The following is a 16,093-nucleotide window of genomic DNA, read 5'->3' as shown; positions in this document are numbered from 1 at the left end:
TTAAGCAATATTTTTGTTTTATGTTTATAACTCAAGTAATATTGAAACGTCAACATAACTTGTTTAGACGTCCAACATTTACCAAGGAGGCCAGTAGAGGGCGGTAATATCTGTGGGCGGGTTTAAATTTACATACCCACAATGCCTTTCGAGTATGACATCTCTACAAATAATGTTTAAAAATGACAGGAAAAAAATCCACATTAAGTAAGCGCGTATCTGTCAAATAAACAATAAGCTTTGCTTCTATTGTTTTCTGGGTTCAATTATACAGGTATCTATTTAACCCGGTATCTGGTCACCATAAACCAGGTGACTGTCGAAAATAATGAGGAGGACACCTTAACAAATTTTAAATTGGAAATTCGCTCTTTTAGTATTTGTCAAGAAGGTTTCCTTTAAAAGGAAACCCATCCATTCTGAGTTAAAAAAAAAAGATTTATTTTATTATAATTTCAATGGAGGTGATTCAATTTTAAATTCGTTATGTGAAGGATTGTTTGCTTTGTAGATATAGTTGCAGTCTAAAGCCAGAGTTTGGATTAGAGTTTGTGCAATATATTGAAATAAAGAATATAAATAATGCAAAAATCCTAATTAAGGCGTAGTCGTGTGTTAAACTTTAAGGGGTGGTTTCCCGGACAGGGATTATCTTAAAACAGGAGTTTTAGTTTAATTAGGAAATTATGGATTAGGATTTTGTGAAAGATACAGAAGATGGTTTAACCCCTTCTGTTATGTTTAAACACTTATTGGGGCGGTGTCCCGGACAGGGATAAGACTAGTCCTGCAGATGCAAACAAGTAGGGGTGGTTTCCCGGACAGAGATTAGCTTAAACCAGGACTAGGCCTTAGTTTAATTAGGAAATATAACTTGTTTTAACAAACATGCCTTACTAAAAACATTATTGCTATACATTTTTAGGCAAAACAAAGGGCACCGATGTATTTTAATATATATGTCAGACTGACATATCTTAAAATACGTCAGTCCAAGTTGTTTTTAGTTTGGACAGCCCTTACGAAAATTAACCATGGTTTTACTACAGTTAAAACAAAAAAAACATGGTTACTGTAGTAAAACCATGGTTTTGCTGATAGTAATCAATACACACAAAAAACATGGTTACTACACTTTTACCACAATAAAACCATGGTTAATTTTCGTAAGGGAGCTCTTACATTTATTTTAGTCAAGGACTAGTGTCTAATCCCTGTCTGGGAAACCGCCCCTAAAAGTCCTACTTTAAAGGGATAGTTCACTTTAAAATGAAAATTCTGTCATCTTTTACTCATCCCAATGTTGTTCTAAACCTGTATGAATTTCTTTTTTCTGATGAACACAAAAGAAGATATTTTGAGAAATGATGGTAAACACACAGCAGTAAATGACCATAGACTTCCATAGTAGGAAAAAATATGTTGGAAGTATTGTGATAAATGATGAAGAAAATATTTTGATAAATGATGGTAAGCCCACTGTTGACGGTACCCATTAAATTCCATCATATTTTTTATTCCTACTATGAAGTCTATGTAACTTACTGCTTTGTGTTTACCATCATTTCTCAAAATATCTTCTTTTGTGTTCATCAGAAAAAAAGAAATTCATACAGGTTTAAAACAACATGAGGATGAGTAAATGATAACAGAATTTTCATTTTAAAGTGAACTATCCCTTTAATTCGACTTCAACTCTTTGTTTGGGGATGTCATAAATTAATTGAAACACTAGAGGACAGTCGTGTCACACTGCTTTATAACACAAATTCACAAACAGTTTACTTTATTAAACTTATTTGCTTTACAGTATTTTTGCATTTGAAATGAATCCCTCTTCAACTATACAACGTAACCATACACTTACGGAAATTAACTTTAACTACAAAAAACCCACTTAATTACCACAAATTAACCATGGTTTTACAAATGATAATTAATTAATACCAAAAACATAGTCATACAACTTGAATGAAACCATTATTAATTTGTGGTAATTTACCACGTAATTGGTAAACTAGGAGATATTTAGGTGCTTTGAATGAATTTTTAAATAGTATTGCACGTGAAGTTTACTGAAATTTGGAGTAAAGGTCGAGTGGATGGTTTTGGTGTGAATGGCGTGAGAAGTGGAGAGAGGAGGAGGAAAGGAGGGGAGGACGGAGTTAAGGAGTGCGTGGAGACCTCACGAGCGCCACACACTCACGGAAACTCAACCGCAGCTACTTCCGCACACACTAAAGATGGCGGCTCCCTTCATGGAGAATTTGTCTGAATATTTAGGTTCACCCGAACCGGCGGTTCGACTGATTTTGTCTATATTATCAGGTAAGTGAACGACTTTCAGTGTGATCTTTTACGCTTTGCTATTAGACTGTGATGAGTGTCATTGGAAACGTGGACAGTTATGTAGTTGTACAGTAGAAGTGTGCTTAAGTCAAAGCTGTCTAACCTGCTTTCAGCACCTCAAACAGCTTTACATTGCTTAACACACACCGATCTGACTAATTCGTCCCCAAAGCAAAGGTCGAACAGTGCGACCTGCGTGCCACGCGAGATATGCACTTAACCTGCACCTACAAAACTGCAACTACTTAAAGTCGTCAGACCTTTATTTGACAGCTGCTGCCTTTTCATTTTGCACTAGCCTTGTGTTTCTCTGACTTACAGTTATTTGTAACTGTTCAATGCAAATTATGCTTTTGAAGGTTTCGGATTACACATAGTCATAGATAAGAATAGTGAGAGAGGAGATAGTGGGGTTATGTACTTTGGTCTGGTGTACTGCAATAACCTGGTTGACCAGTACAACCAGACTACCATAGGGCATTTAAGTTTCCTGCTCATTTGCATGAATTCCATGTTTGCCAAACTATTGGCACTAACATGTAATATTTTTATTTAATGTAAAAAAGTGCTGTAATGCATGGATTCCTTCATGCTTGCGTATATATGTGTTTAATATAATCCAGAAGGATGATTAGTACCCTAATGGAACTCCTCTAGAATTTAACTTGTGCGTGATTATATGTGAAACATTTTTGTTGTTAAACTCCAAAAAATGTCTTCTTGTTTTTTGTGTGCATGGCAAAACGCACAGAAAAAGCCACGTGTGAGATAAAGAGAAGGGTTTGTCTTGTCAGCTTGTTGATGCACTGTAACACATGTTCATTTGAGCACTGTGTCAGGAATAGTATGTCTCCAAATGCATCGTGCTATGTGTCTAATCATAATATTTTTTACTTTCTCTCTCTTTTCCTTTCTAGGTTATCCCTTTGCACTGGCATACCGGTGGTTTTTCTTTTATCAGTCTGCAACGTTTATTCATCTGTTCCACACATTTACTGGGCTGGCATTGGCCACATTTAACTTTGGTAAGCGAGATAAGGCAGAGCAGAAAAAGAGAAAAGCTCAAAGAACTGAATGAAAGCATTATTACTTCAATTACATTTCTGTAACCCAGTTGCATTTTTGAGTAACAGAGGTCATAATCACATGACTGTCACACTTATAATCTATAAATGTGCTCATCAGCTAGAGATTCATGGTCTAAATCTTACCCGTCTTCAATGAGACTTTAATGGATTTAAAAGATGTGTTTCCTTATAATGTAGTTGAGTATGTTTCCTCGAAATTTAATCATCAGTTCTCAGGAACTCAGTGGTTGACTTGACAGTTAGTGGTTTTAAATATCATATATGGTGCTGTTATGCAGTCACTCTGGCATGTCAGCTCATTTGCATTGAAACAATGGCAAAAGTAATAAATTGAAGCATCACTGCAATGTCAACAACTATCCTATGAATTGCTTGACACATTAATAATCACACTAGAATAGTGACTTTTTGGTGTTAAGCCTTAAAAGTATTTGTGAAATGACAGTTTTGCTCTTTTCTTATGTGGGTTGATTTTGTGAAAGATACAGAAGATGGTTTAACCCCTTTTGTTATGTTTAAACACTTATTGGGGCGGTGTCCTGGACAGGGATTAGACTAGTCCTGCAGATGCAAACAAGTAGGGGTGGTTTCCCGGAGAGATTAGCTTAAACCAGTACTAGGCCTTAGTTTAATTAGGAAATATAACTAGTTTTAACAAACATGCCCTACTAAAAACATTACTTCTGTGCATTTTGAGGTAAAACAAAGAGCACTCATGTATTTTAAGATATGTCAGTACAAGTTGTTTTCAGTTTGGACAGCTTTATTTTAGTCTAGGACTAGTCTAATCCCTGTCCGGGAAACTGCTCCGTAATGTTTTTAGTAAGGCATGTTTGTTAAAACTAGTTATATTTTATAATTAAACTAAGGACAAGTTCTGGCTTAAGCTAATCCCTGTCCGGGAAACCGCCCCGTAATGTTTTTAGTAAGGCATGTTTGTTAAAACTAGTTATATTTTATAATTAAACTAAGGACAAGTTCTGGCTTAAGCTAATCCCTGTCGGGGAAACCACCCCTTAATGTTTAATATATGCTAAATAACTTCAAATGTACAATTAATTGTAGGGAAAAAACATAACTTTTTTATTTATTTAAATTGAACATAAATTGTTCATTTAACATAATTATTTCTATGAAAACGTTTCTTTTGTAACAGATAAACTAAGTGTGTATTTAGTAAAAAAAAATAAACAAGTTTTCCTGTTTTTCGCATATTAGTAGTGAAAAACACTCATTAGATCAGTTTTACATGAACACTGTGTGTACTATATGTACATTTATATATTTGGCAGAGACTTTTAACCAAAGCTAAAAGTAACTCTTAAGTCAAAACGTGTCAAGGAAAAGTCAAAAAGTAGGTTTTATGGTTTAAAAATACAATTAGCATATTTTTCAGAGATGTTAAAGTAGTTTTGGGGTCATATTTGACCCCAAATATAATAGGAGGGTTAAAAGATATTTTAAATGTACATCCTCAGTTTCTTACTTTAAAAACAGTTGCCCTAAAACACTAAAATATTATGATTGTCATTATTATGATTAAAACAGTACATTATGAAAACTACTATTATATTGTATTATTATATTTATTATGATATTATGTATTATATTTGCGAGTCTGTGGTCATTTCCTTTTGGCTATGGCTTTGCCAAATATATAGAAACACTGTTGCATAGAGACATGAGGTCTTGTTGTCATTGTGATGACCTCTAATGGGAAGAGTGTAGTTAATGAGAATATGAGTGGCAACTAAAAAGTAATCTATTGAAAACAGATGAATGTTGTGTTGAAAAATGTGACTCTTAACTGATATGTGCTTCTATTTCTGTGCACTTGATTTCTTTATTTCTAAATGCTGCAATTGGATATAACAGCAGGTCTGTCTCTCTTTGTCTTTATTTCATTTTTTGCTCATATTGTTCTGATATTTTTATATCCGCATCTTTTGCCCTCATTGCCTAGACTTTCTTTAACTTTTTTCTTTGTGGATTAAAAATAATAATTAATATTAATATAAAAAATATTTATATTAATTCTGACATAATTTACTCACCCTCAAGTTGTTCCAACCTGTATAAATTTCTTTGTTCTACTTAAAAATTAAAAAACAAACAGATCTGGGGCACCATTCACTTCCTTAGTATTATTTTTTTCCTACTGTAGAAGTCAATGGTGCCCCAGATTTGCTCGGTGAAAAACATTCTTTAAAAATCTTAATTTGTTTTCATCAGAACAAAGAAATGTATACAGGTTTGGAACAACTTGAGGGTGAGTAAATAATGACAGAATGTTCATTTTTGGGTGACCTATCCCTTTAACTTTTAAAATGTCATATTTTTTATAAACTGTAATATTGTCCCCACATGGATGATATGCAATAACACAGTCTCTTTCTGTCCTCATCTTAGGGTCTCAGGTCTATCACTCTTTCATATGCATAATCATTCAGTTCCTGTTGCTAAGGCTGATGGGAAGGACAGTGACATGTGTCCTGACTAGCTTTATATTTCAGATGGTGAGAAGACACACCCACTTAATCACCCCTGTCTCTTTTTCTTTATCTTTTAAGATAATGTATTTAAGTGTCTTAATGTTTGTGTGGCAGATATATCTGTTGACGGGTTATTACTACACTGCCACAGATGAGTATGATATCAAATGGACCATGCCACACTGTGTCCTCACGCTAAAACTTATTGGTAAGATTCATGGCTCCTCCTTATTTATTACTCCACAGTTTTATGTATTTACAAAAAGAAGACACATTTTGCACAGTGCAGGGTACATAAGCATCTACCGTAGTTGTACCATTACAAATCAGCACTGTGGCAGTACCATGGTACAAGGTGGTGTAAGATAGTAATGTCAGGGTGTATAGCTATATACTATTGTACTAAAGATTATCATATTGTGATACTCTCAGGTGAGAATACCATACAGCTACTATCAGAGTATCATGCACCACGACCATGCGGACATAATAGTAGTTTTAGTACATTTGTTATTGTTATTTTTTTTTTTTAATGGGTGAAATCTGTTTCTCGTAATAAGTAGTTGTTCATTTATGGCAAGTGCGTGAATGATGATTTTAATTTCTGATTGTAGGTTTATCACTTGATTACTATGATGGTGGAAAAGAACCAGTGAGTTTGACTTACTTTTTAAACATGTCTTTTTGTCTCTCTCTCTCTCTCTCTCTCTCTCTCTCTCTCTCTCTCTCTCTCTCTCTCTCTCTCTCTCTCTCTCTCTCTCTCTCTCTCTTCTCCTCATATCATTATCTCGCAACTTTTCCTTTTCCTCTTGCTGTTTGTACAATTATGCATGATTTGAATCTAATTGAGCTGTTAAGGAATCAATGTATCTTCTTCAGTTCTGTGGCAGACGTCCTGCTATATATATTCATTATGTAATGATGCCTGGCAAGGTGAAGTGTAGTGTTTTCTGAATGTCTGTCATTGGTGAAGCGTTCCCTTGATCGTAAATGTGTATTCTGTTAGCTCATCTGTGCCTTTTATTGCAATCAGCCCTCTGCTATTTCAACAGACTTTTTTGTGTGGTTTTGGGTTTGGGTCATATCTTTGTTCATCTCTTCCTCTGTAATTTAGCATAGCTTATTTAGCAGATTTTTAAAGGAGAAGAGTGTCACCATTAGATTACTAACTTGTACTGAACATAGCAAGTCCAACCACGCACTTGTTTGTTAGTTACACTGGCTCAACAAATATGTTTTCCCATCCTAAATTGATCAGAAATCAAATTGTTAAAGAAAATTTTGAGAGTCGTTTGGTGTGCCGACTTTTATTTGTTGTTTTCCAAAGTGACTTAGAGTGCATTCAAGGTACACATTTTATCAGTATGTGTGTTCCCTGGGCATCAAGCCCACACACTTACACAATAACACAATAACTTTGTAATATCTAATTGAGGGTGTAAAGATTATAAAATTATATTTGATAATGGAACTTCCTTTTTGTTCATAAGTATATAACTATAAGTTTTTAACATTATTGCAGTTATGACTTTTTTGCGATGAAAAAATATATGAATTCATTTTTCTTTGTGTTAGTGACATAGATCTAGAAATCAAACATTTAAACAATATTTTTAAATACTAGCCAATTTATGAACAAAATCTTGTAGAATTCTTTTTTTAATTTAGATTTAAAGGTGCAGTGTGTAGATTTTAGCGACATCTAGTGGTGAGATTGCAAATTGCAACCAAGGCTCAGTCCGTCACCTGTTTTTTTCCAAATGCGGAAGAAACTGCGGTAGGGCCACTGTACAAACATGTCCTAGTCTGAGACAACATAGGGACAAAAGCACTTAAACGGACTTAAACATTTGATTCTTACCGTTTTGGAATCCATTCAGCTGATCTCCGGGTCTGTCGCTAGCACTTTTAGCATAGCTTAGCACAATCCATTGAATCTGATTAGACCATTAGCATCGCGCTAAAAAATAATCAAAGAGTTTCAAAATTTTTCCTGTTTAAAACTTGACTCTTCTGTAGTTACATCGTGTACAAAGACCGTCGGAAAATTAAAAGTTGAGATTTTCTAGGCAGATATGGTTAGGAACTATACTCTCATTCTGGCGTAATAATTAGGGATGCACCGATAGGATTTTTTGGGCCGATACCGATTTAAACAGAAAACTTCTGGCCGATACCGATACCGATATTAAACACTTGTATACAATACTATAAAGTTGGTCTATTTGCTAATTTATTTCTGCATCAAATTATTTTTACTGAACATGGATTGGATCTAATTAACATTCAACTGACCAACATAATAAGAGAGGCACAAATTAAGCTAAAACAAATATACTAAGACAGCATGACAACCTTCAAAGGTGGTTTTTGCTATGCAGCATTTATTTTATTAACAACATTAACATGTTTTTTTTTACATATAATGGGTTTCTTTATGCAGTTAATTAATAAACAATCGGTATCGGCCTTTCTCGTGCTATTGCCGATATGCCGATGGTTTCAAATTCATCAAAAATCGGCCGATAAATATTGGCGGCCGATACATCGGTGCATCACTAGTAATAATCAAGGACTTTGCTGCTGTAACATGACTGCAGAGGGTGCAGTGATATCACACAGTGCCCGAAAATAGTCCCTTTGGTTACTTTCAATGTCAGGAAACTGTTTGGTAATTTTTTAGCACAATGCTAATGGTCTAATCAGATTCAATGGATTATGCTAAGCTATGCTAAAAATTGCTAGCGCCAGACCTGGAGGTCAGATGAATGGATTCTAAAACGGTAAGAATCAAATGTTTAACTCTAGGGGAGCCGGACAATTAGCATATTTAAAAAAAGTGAAGTGTCCCTTTAAAAACATACTGTAAAAAAAATTCTACTTTAATGTAAGTAGACCTGCGGTGTATGTAAAAAAACCGTCCCATTCTAAGGTAATAAAAACATAACAGTTCATTACGTAAGGTCTTTATCATTATAGTTAGGTTAAAAAAATAGCATTTTTGTCAATAGATCCCCCTAAAATGTACACAGTGCACCTTTGGATCTGTCTTTGACAGTGTCTACTTCAGTCTTACATCTTCAGTTATTGTTATGTGTACTATTATTTATAGTCTCAGCAGAATAAAGAGCAAAAGTTGGCTGCTCTCAACTCTACACCATCTCTGCTGGAGGTGTTTGGTTTCTCATACTTCTATGGAGGCTTCCTTGTAGGGCCTCAGTTCACATTACGAAACTACCAGAAGCTGGTGTCCAGAGAGATGTCTGATTGCCCTGGTCAGCCTCCCAACAGGTAAACACAAATTAGAAACAGATACATAAGCCTCAAAATATTCTGTCATAGAAATGATTGATTCTGAATTGAAGGATTGACTCTCTTTCAGTTTATGAGTTTGAATGGCCATGCCCCTAGCGTGTTTGAATAATTACATCATTTTTTATTAATAAGGCATATTTTTGATGTGTAGAAAACATTTCTCAATACTATGTTCAGTACGGACAAAACATGCAACTAAGAGCTTTATTGATTTTTACCAAAGATATTTATTATTAACAAGATGCGTCACTGGTACTGATATGAATGGGGGAGATGCAGCGGTCAGAATGGCCTCTCTAGTCCCGCCTCCTAGTAAAAAGAGCCAATCATCAATAATGTAATCCTATGGGAGAGGGAGTTTGCGCATGCGCAGAATCAACAGATCTTGTTTGTCTTGTTCTAACAAGACCTGGAGGCATTGCAAATATGGCGTGACTCCCATAAAATGACTTTAGTATTACGTAATACTTTTCTACATTTTATAGAAAGTTGAATAGGTGTTTAATAATGTCATCTAACTGAATATTTCCCAGTATTTTTTTATGATTAATAACGCTTCATATTTAAAAAAAAAAGGTGACCTCATCTGTGAAATCCAGGCTAAAGTCTCAATGTAATTTGTTTGGTTTTATTCATTGATTTTTATCTTTGACATGACCTGAAATATATCAAAGTTTTATTTATTATTTTCACAAAATGTTCTTTATGTACATTACAAAAAATGACTAACGGGTTTTTCACAGATTCGGTCACCAATTATAATTTGAATTACAATGGTGTTTGTAACAATCGCTCCATTGAGCTGGAGTTTGAAAGAAGGCTTTTGAAAAAGCAGTCGCTGTTGTTTTCTTTTGTCTTGTGTTTCTAGCTTAAGGGATCAACAATACAAATAAATAAATAAATAACTATAAACCGGTTTTGTTTTTTAGTCCTGTTCTTAGCACACACCTACGCTGTGAGGGTATACTAGCAAGCGTTAACTGTTTACCATTTGGCTGTGCTGGTTTTAATCACAACTTGTCCTAAAATAATTCTTACTCATGAACTAACATGAATCAAACACTTCCCACCTCTCTTTTGCAGTGTGTTTCCAGCAATGAAGAGATTTACTTTGGGTATGATCTTCCTAACCATCTTTACGATAGGTGGTCCATACTACCCAGATAGCTACTACTTAACAGATGAGTATGAGGTCAGTGAATCAATGAATACAGACACAACACATGTTCAGTGTTTTCAAATCTAGGTGTTTATGGATTAAAATTCATTTGGACATTATTTATATATCCTTGAAAATGGAAAATGCTTGCTGCAAGCGGGTTATCTGCATTACAGCTGCTGCTATGTGAGAGTTATAATTGCATTGTACAAACTGTGAAATCTGCTGAAAAATATTCATCATCATTAACCGAACCACCTTCCCCAGACACATATAGACTTATTCACTGATGTTTTATAAACTTAAATGAAGCGAAGCTTTTTATAATTAGATTTTTTTTTAATAAGGTGCGATTTGTCTTTTTTTATAAAATCACACCGGGAGATCATAATGAAAAGTTGCTTATTGCTTTTTCTGTTTTAATTTGTGGTTTAGGCTCAGCCTTTCCTATACAAGTGCTTCTATATCCTTCTGTGGGTAAAAATAAATCTGTACAAGTACATCAGCTGCTGGCTGATCACGGTGAGTAAACGGCACGACCACAAACGCCTGTAAAGAATACACTTGAGATAATTGAGAGTCATTACACTTCACGCTGTGCAGACTGTCAGTTAATATGCTCTTAGAGAAATGTTAGCTGAGTAACAAGCTAGTAATAGGCATGGCTTTATTTTTGGAGAATGTGAAACTGGCCCTTTGTTTGTTTTACAAGCCTTGAAGTAGCGTAACACGCTACACCTGTTCAGGCTTGAAGATGCTGAACAGGTTTTCTAGCATTAAAATTGTATATTTGGTTTGTTTGTTTGATTTACTTACATGGGCCCTAAAAAGTAATTGAACATTTGAGTTGCCCCCAAAATGTATAAAATTCAGCACATTACATATTTATCACTTCATATGGTTGCTGCAAACAGATGTCGCTGCACCAATTCCCACTTTCTCATTTTGACGTGGCCAATTTGAATTAAATTTAACCAGATGCTGCCTGTGTAATGTTTAATGAACGTCCAAGGTCAGTGGAGTTTACTCAAGTCTCTCTCTCTCTCATTTGTATATATGTATTTTAGGAAGGTGTGTGTATACTTTCTGGGCTGGGCTATCAAGGGAAGGATGAAAAAGGGGAGCACCAATGGGATTCCTGTGCCAATGTTAGGGTGTGGTTATTTGAGACTACACCACTGTTTACAGGCACCATCAACTCCTTCAACATCAACACAAATGCTTGGGTTGCCAGGTGTGCACATTTTTTATATCCCATTTCCATTTACTTGAATCAGACATTTTTAACACCCCCCTTTTTTGGGGTAAAATGTTATTGTATATGTTTATGCATTCATTTATTTACTCTCTCTTTGTCTTTTCATCTCCATCACAGTCATGTTTTTAAGAGGTTGAAGTTCTTGGGTAATAAGCTGTTGTCTCAGATGTTCACATTGTTATTTCTGGCGGTCTGGCACGGCTTGCACTCAGGGTACTTCATCTGCTTCTCCATGGAGTTCATCATTGTCAATGTGGAGAAGCAGGTAACCATGGCAACATTGCTATAGCAGGCTGAGGTGTGAAGTTGTTTTGAATCAAGATGACTAAAGTCTGTGAACCACATGCTTTGGTAACATCCATCCACAGATCTTGAAGTTACAGGCTTAGGAAATGCAGTAAAATCAAATTTGAGTTTGAGGTAGTTGAACTAACTAAATTGCTCAACGAAAGCTGTTGGGCAAAATCCTGACTGTTCAGATTCAATTCAATATGAAGTTTACTTTAGCAGAAGTGTATAAACAGTGTAGCACAGAGTATTCGATTATTTCAGAAAGATTTCATGTGTTGCCGAAGTTTATTTGTCATAAGGAAAGCTTTAACAATGAAACAGCTATGAGAGAGTGTAGTGAACCACCTTGCCCTGGCAAAAAATCAAAGGTCGTGCATTGAATGAAAGTCAATGGAATGCTTACAAATTGCATGTCCTTTCTGTACCAACCAATTTTTGGAGGGCTGGTGCTACAGCTTGATCACTAACCTCAAGAGCAAAGAAAATCACTTTGGGTGAACTTTGACTCTAGGTAATATTAAAACATTGTGCACATTTTCTTACACAAAAGCTCCAGTGACCTGACTGTTAATAATATGCTTTATTATAATGTTTTTGCAGGCTCAGGCTCTTGTGCGGGACAGTCCAGTGTTGACGTCTATAGCCCAGGGCCCTCTCCATCCATTCATTTATGTAGTGCAGCAGTTAATTCACTGGCTTTTTATGGGGTACTCTTTAGTGCCATTCTGTCTCTTCACTTATGACAAGTGGCTCAAGGTTTGTACTTTTACCATCATAGAACATGACATATTTTCAAATCAAAGTAAGAAATATACTTTTTTACTAAGGCCTATGACTTGTGATGTTGTTTGTTGTCTGATGTTTATGTGGTTTGTATAGACCGTTTCAGCAGTAACAACATAAACACGCCGCTGTCGCGGTCCGCACGTAACTTCCGGTAAACTCCGCTAATATAAATAACAACAAAGTTCTTTAAACATAGTTTATTTATATAACAAGCAAACAAAACAACACATAGATTACCTAGGAAACCAAAACATTTGTTATTTTCGACGAGGCATTTGTTCAAGAGATTAGTTTAGCAACTAGTCAGACCATTAAAAAAACGAAACCGGAAGTAAGGTTCGGATCCAGACGTGTAGAACGTGCGTCCGATGAAACCGTCTATATTTGTTTTATTATTTATACATCTTTTATATCATTGTACAGCACATTGGTCAACTGGAGTTGTTTTTAATCGTGCTTTATAAATAAATTGAGACTTGATGATCCTGAACTCCCATGACTTCTTGATGTGTTATATTTGATTCTTTGGTTTTTCAGGTTTACTCCTCCGCATATTTCTGCGGTCATGTATTTTTCCTTACTGCCTTATTCATCCTGCCGTACCTCCGTAAGGTATTTGTGCCTCGAAAAAGAGGCAGTGACGAAAAGGAGGATTAAAAATGGTAAAAAATTTGTAATATCTATCTGTTCCCTCCTTCTCTTTCATTCTTTTTATCACACATACTCCTCCCTCATTTCTGTTTTCTGTTACTGTGTCTTTCCTTGTTTTCAGAGACTAAAGATCTTTGCACACTGAAGTAATTTCACATGCGCTTTTTCGTATTCGTTATCCTATAAATTTGTCACGTACATAAACCTTGCACACTGTATCTGATGTGTATTAATTTCATCTGTTGCAAAATAATCGCAAAACCATAAAAGAATTACGTCTTTGTAACGTTAGCACTCATTAGTGATACGTATAGAAAACCCCTGAAACGTCAGTTGGACCTGTAAAAAATTTTCCGAAACTTGTACGAACCCTGGCGAAGTGCATTCGGCACAGAAATACTCTGTAACACGTCCAACTGCTTTTTTGACACTTTGCCTACGTTTAGTATGAGAAAACAACTCTATAACTGTGTTAATAAGTCAGAATGCATGAAATACCATTGAACCCCCCCTTTAAGCATAGCACTTTCATTGGAAACCATTGAAAACATACGCTGGCCGCAGGTGTAAACCCCTTAGTGTACATGCCCCTTTACACTATAGCAGTAGTAATGAAATTAAACCAAACCCTAATTTCTTAATCTAATCTAATGATCTCAGGACTTTGGTATCCCTTAAAAAAGTAAAAGATATGGGTACTGCCAAGGGAGGTGACCTTAAATACTGACTTTTTGACTGAAGAAGCCATTTAGTTTTTTTTTTACATTAGTGTACTAGTGCCTTAGACTTTGGTGCAGTAGACCAAGTGTGAAACAGTTGTGTGCTAATATGTCAAATATTACAATTTGTCTCTCTTTCTCTCTCTCTTACAGGTATCTCTGTTTGGAGCTGTCTGAAGTAAATTGAGATAAACTGTGACTTTTAAAAAGGATCTGACGGGGACAACTTTTAAGGCCTTTAGTAATATATATATTACTATATACACATACAACAATGATGTACTGTATGTGTAAAAATGTTAATCATTTAGAGGGAAGTGTTGAGGTGGACTGTAATGAATAGGGTTTAAAGCTGCAGAGATTCATGCAGTTTGAGGTTCAATATTCGTTAAAGGCGATTTACTGCTATTTGGTTGATGAAAATAATGATACTGTATATGCTCATGCCATTGCACTCATTACTCAGTAATGATCTCATTTCCCGCTTCCGAAGTCAGAGAACCGGTCACACATGCACTTTTAGAGGGGATGGAGACAAATGAGATCTTTTTTGTTTTCTTTGCTTGAAGAACATCCACAAACCCATATTCACTTAAATTGATAAAAGACACTGATATGTGAAACACAAAGTGTGTACAGTGAATGCTCAGCATTGCCTGGCAATTCTAAATGAATGTTTTCATTTACCGTATGTAACAGTTTTTGTTGTAATCAGGTAACTCATGGGGTTTCTTTTTTATGGGGTTTATGCTAGCTGCTGTTTTTTTAAGCATTTGGACACTGATTCAATGAAAGGTTACATCCACCCGTTCATCCGACCATCTCATTCTTTCACTCCATGTAACGCTGTATGTCCGTTAATCTCACCCTTTCTATTTCCATTGTTCACTTCGTTAAGTGAATCAGTTTTGTCCATTGTTTGAGTGAAAACACAGAAATGGCATCTATACACTATTTACCATAATCTGTTAAAATATGAGGGCAAATTTGTGTCAGTATTATCAAGGGCAGAGTATTACACCGTACATTGAGATCCCAGTGGGCAATAAACTAACTGTTGCCTACATTTCACACTGCTCGCTATTGTTGATTTAGCAGAGCACTATTAAAACCTGTTAACAGGAAAGTGCTATGTTATTCAGATTGCAGAAGTGTTGTGTAATGTTGAAAAACTTTCACTTTCAAGCATTGCACTGTGAACTTTCTCTTTTATTTCTATAGTCTCAGTATCTCTCATGGTATATCCAAATCTTTCTCTGCCTTCAGGACGTTGTGATCTGCTCTCAGTTATTCCAACATATATTTGCCTTCATAAATCCGTTTTGTACGACATGACATATTGAAGATTGTTGGCACAAATGTACATCACACTTCAGTGAGAGCGATTTTTCAGTTCTGCACCCAGACACAATCCAAGGGAGCAGGGACTCACTGTAGCATCTCAAATGTTTTATAATATTTATACACGTGGTTGCAAATGTTAATGTAGAGTTAATTGTTATGGAGAGGATGAACTACTTTTGCCTTATTGCTACCAAAAGAGAGAACAAACGTTTTAAATGAAACTGTTTTTCTAATATTCATTAAAATGCTGGATTTTAACAAAATTACAATGAATACATGTGTTCTGGTGTTTTTGGGTTGTGCTATCGCAGGCTTTGTATGACGTCATCTTGCAGTGTTGCTCCTACATCTGAAGCCCAGATTGAGATTGAGAGGATTTCAAACGCACCTGTCTGTGATTATAGAGTCAAAATGGGAAGAAATGTGAGATTTAACGATCCTTGTTATGCATCAGCCCCCATTCGCTCCCCTCACCTTCAACCAGATGCAATACGCAGCCCACAAACGGAGAATTCCGCGACTGACAAGGTTCAGTATATTAATATTGATTAGGTCATGTTAACGAGGCTTGTCGGCCTTCCAATGAGAACGTTTGATTCTTGAATTTTAATTAATCAGTTATGATAACGCGTTATCACATT

General features: G+C 35.5%; 1 protein-coding gene and 1 non-coding gene across 3 annotated transcripts; both read left to right on the top strand.

The window, feature by feature from the left end:
* Positions 1 to 359: 359 nt before the first annotated feature.
* On the top strand, positions 360 to 414 carry LOC135743603 (U7 small nuclear RNA). Its single transcript, XR_010530550.1, has one exon. It is a non-coding gene; the product is annotated as a U7 small nuclear RNA (small nuclear RNA).
* A 1,762-nt stretch (positions 415 to 2,176) lies between these two features.
* On the top strand, positions 2,177 to 15,715 carry lpcat3 (lysophosphatidylcholine acyltransferase 3). 2 transcript variants are annotated; one of them, XM_065245877.2, is made up of 13 exons: positions 2,177 to 2,328; positions 3,267 to 3,374; positions 5,847 to 5,953; positions 6,044 to 6,137; positions 6,544 to 6,581; positions 9,042 to 9,220; positions 10,328 to 10,436; positions 10,839 to 10,925; positions 11,471 to 11,637; positions 11,779 to 11,926; positions 12,553 to 12,708; positions 13,276 to 13,400; positions 14,262 to 15,715. In XM_065245877.2, the coding sequence occupies exons 1-12, from the start codon at positions 2,244 to 2,246 to the stop codon at positions 13,393 to 13,395; spliced, it is 1,398 nt and encodes a 465-aa protein (XP_065101949.2). In that variant the 5' UTR covers positions 2,177 to 2,243; the 3' UTR covers positions 13,396 to 13,400; positions 14,262 to 15,715. The 2 variants fall into 2 exon arrangements, 1 of the variants encoding a protein (XP_065101949.2); XR_010525344.2 differs by lacking the exons at positions 13,276 to 13,400; positions 14,262 to 15,715 and having other exon boundaries at positions 11,779 to 12,463; positions 12,553 to 12,690.
* Positions 15,716 to 16,093: the final 378 nt, after the last annotated feature.

The sequence above is a fragment of the Paramisgurnus dabryanus genome, chromosome 13 (genome assembly GCF_030506205.2).
Source record: "Paramisgurnus dabryanus chromosome 13, PD_genome_1.1, whole genome shotgun sequence".
Lineage (NCBI taxonomy): Eukaryota > Metazoa > Chordata > Actinopteri > Cypriniformes > Cobitidae > Paramisgurnus > Paramisgurnus dabryanus.
Note: the sequence above shows the minus strand (reverse complement) of the source record. Positions and strands in the feature narration are given on the sequence as shown.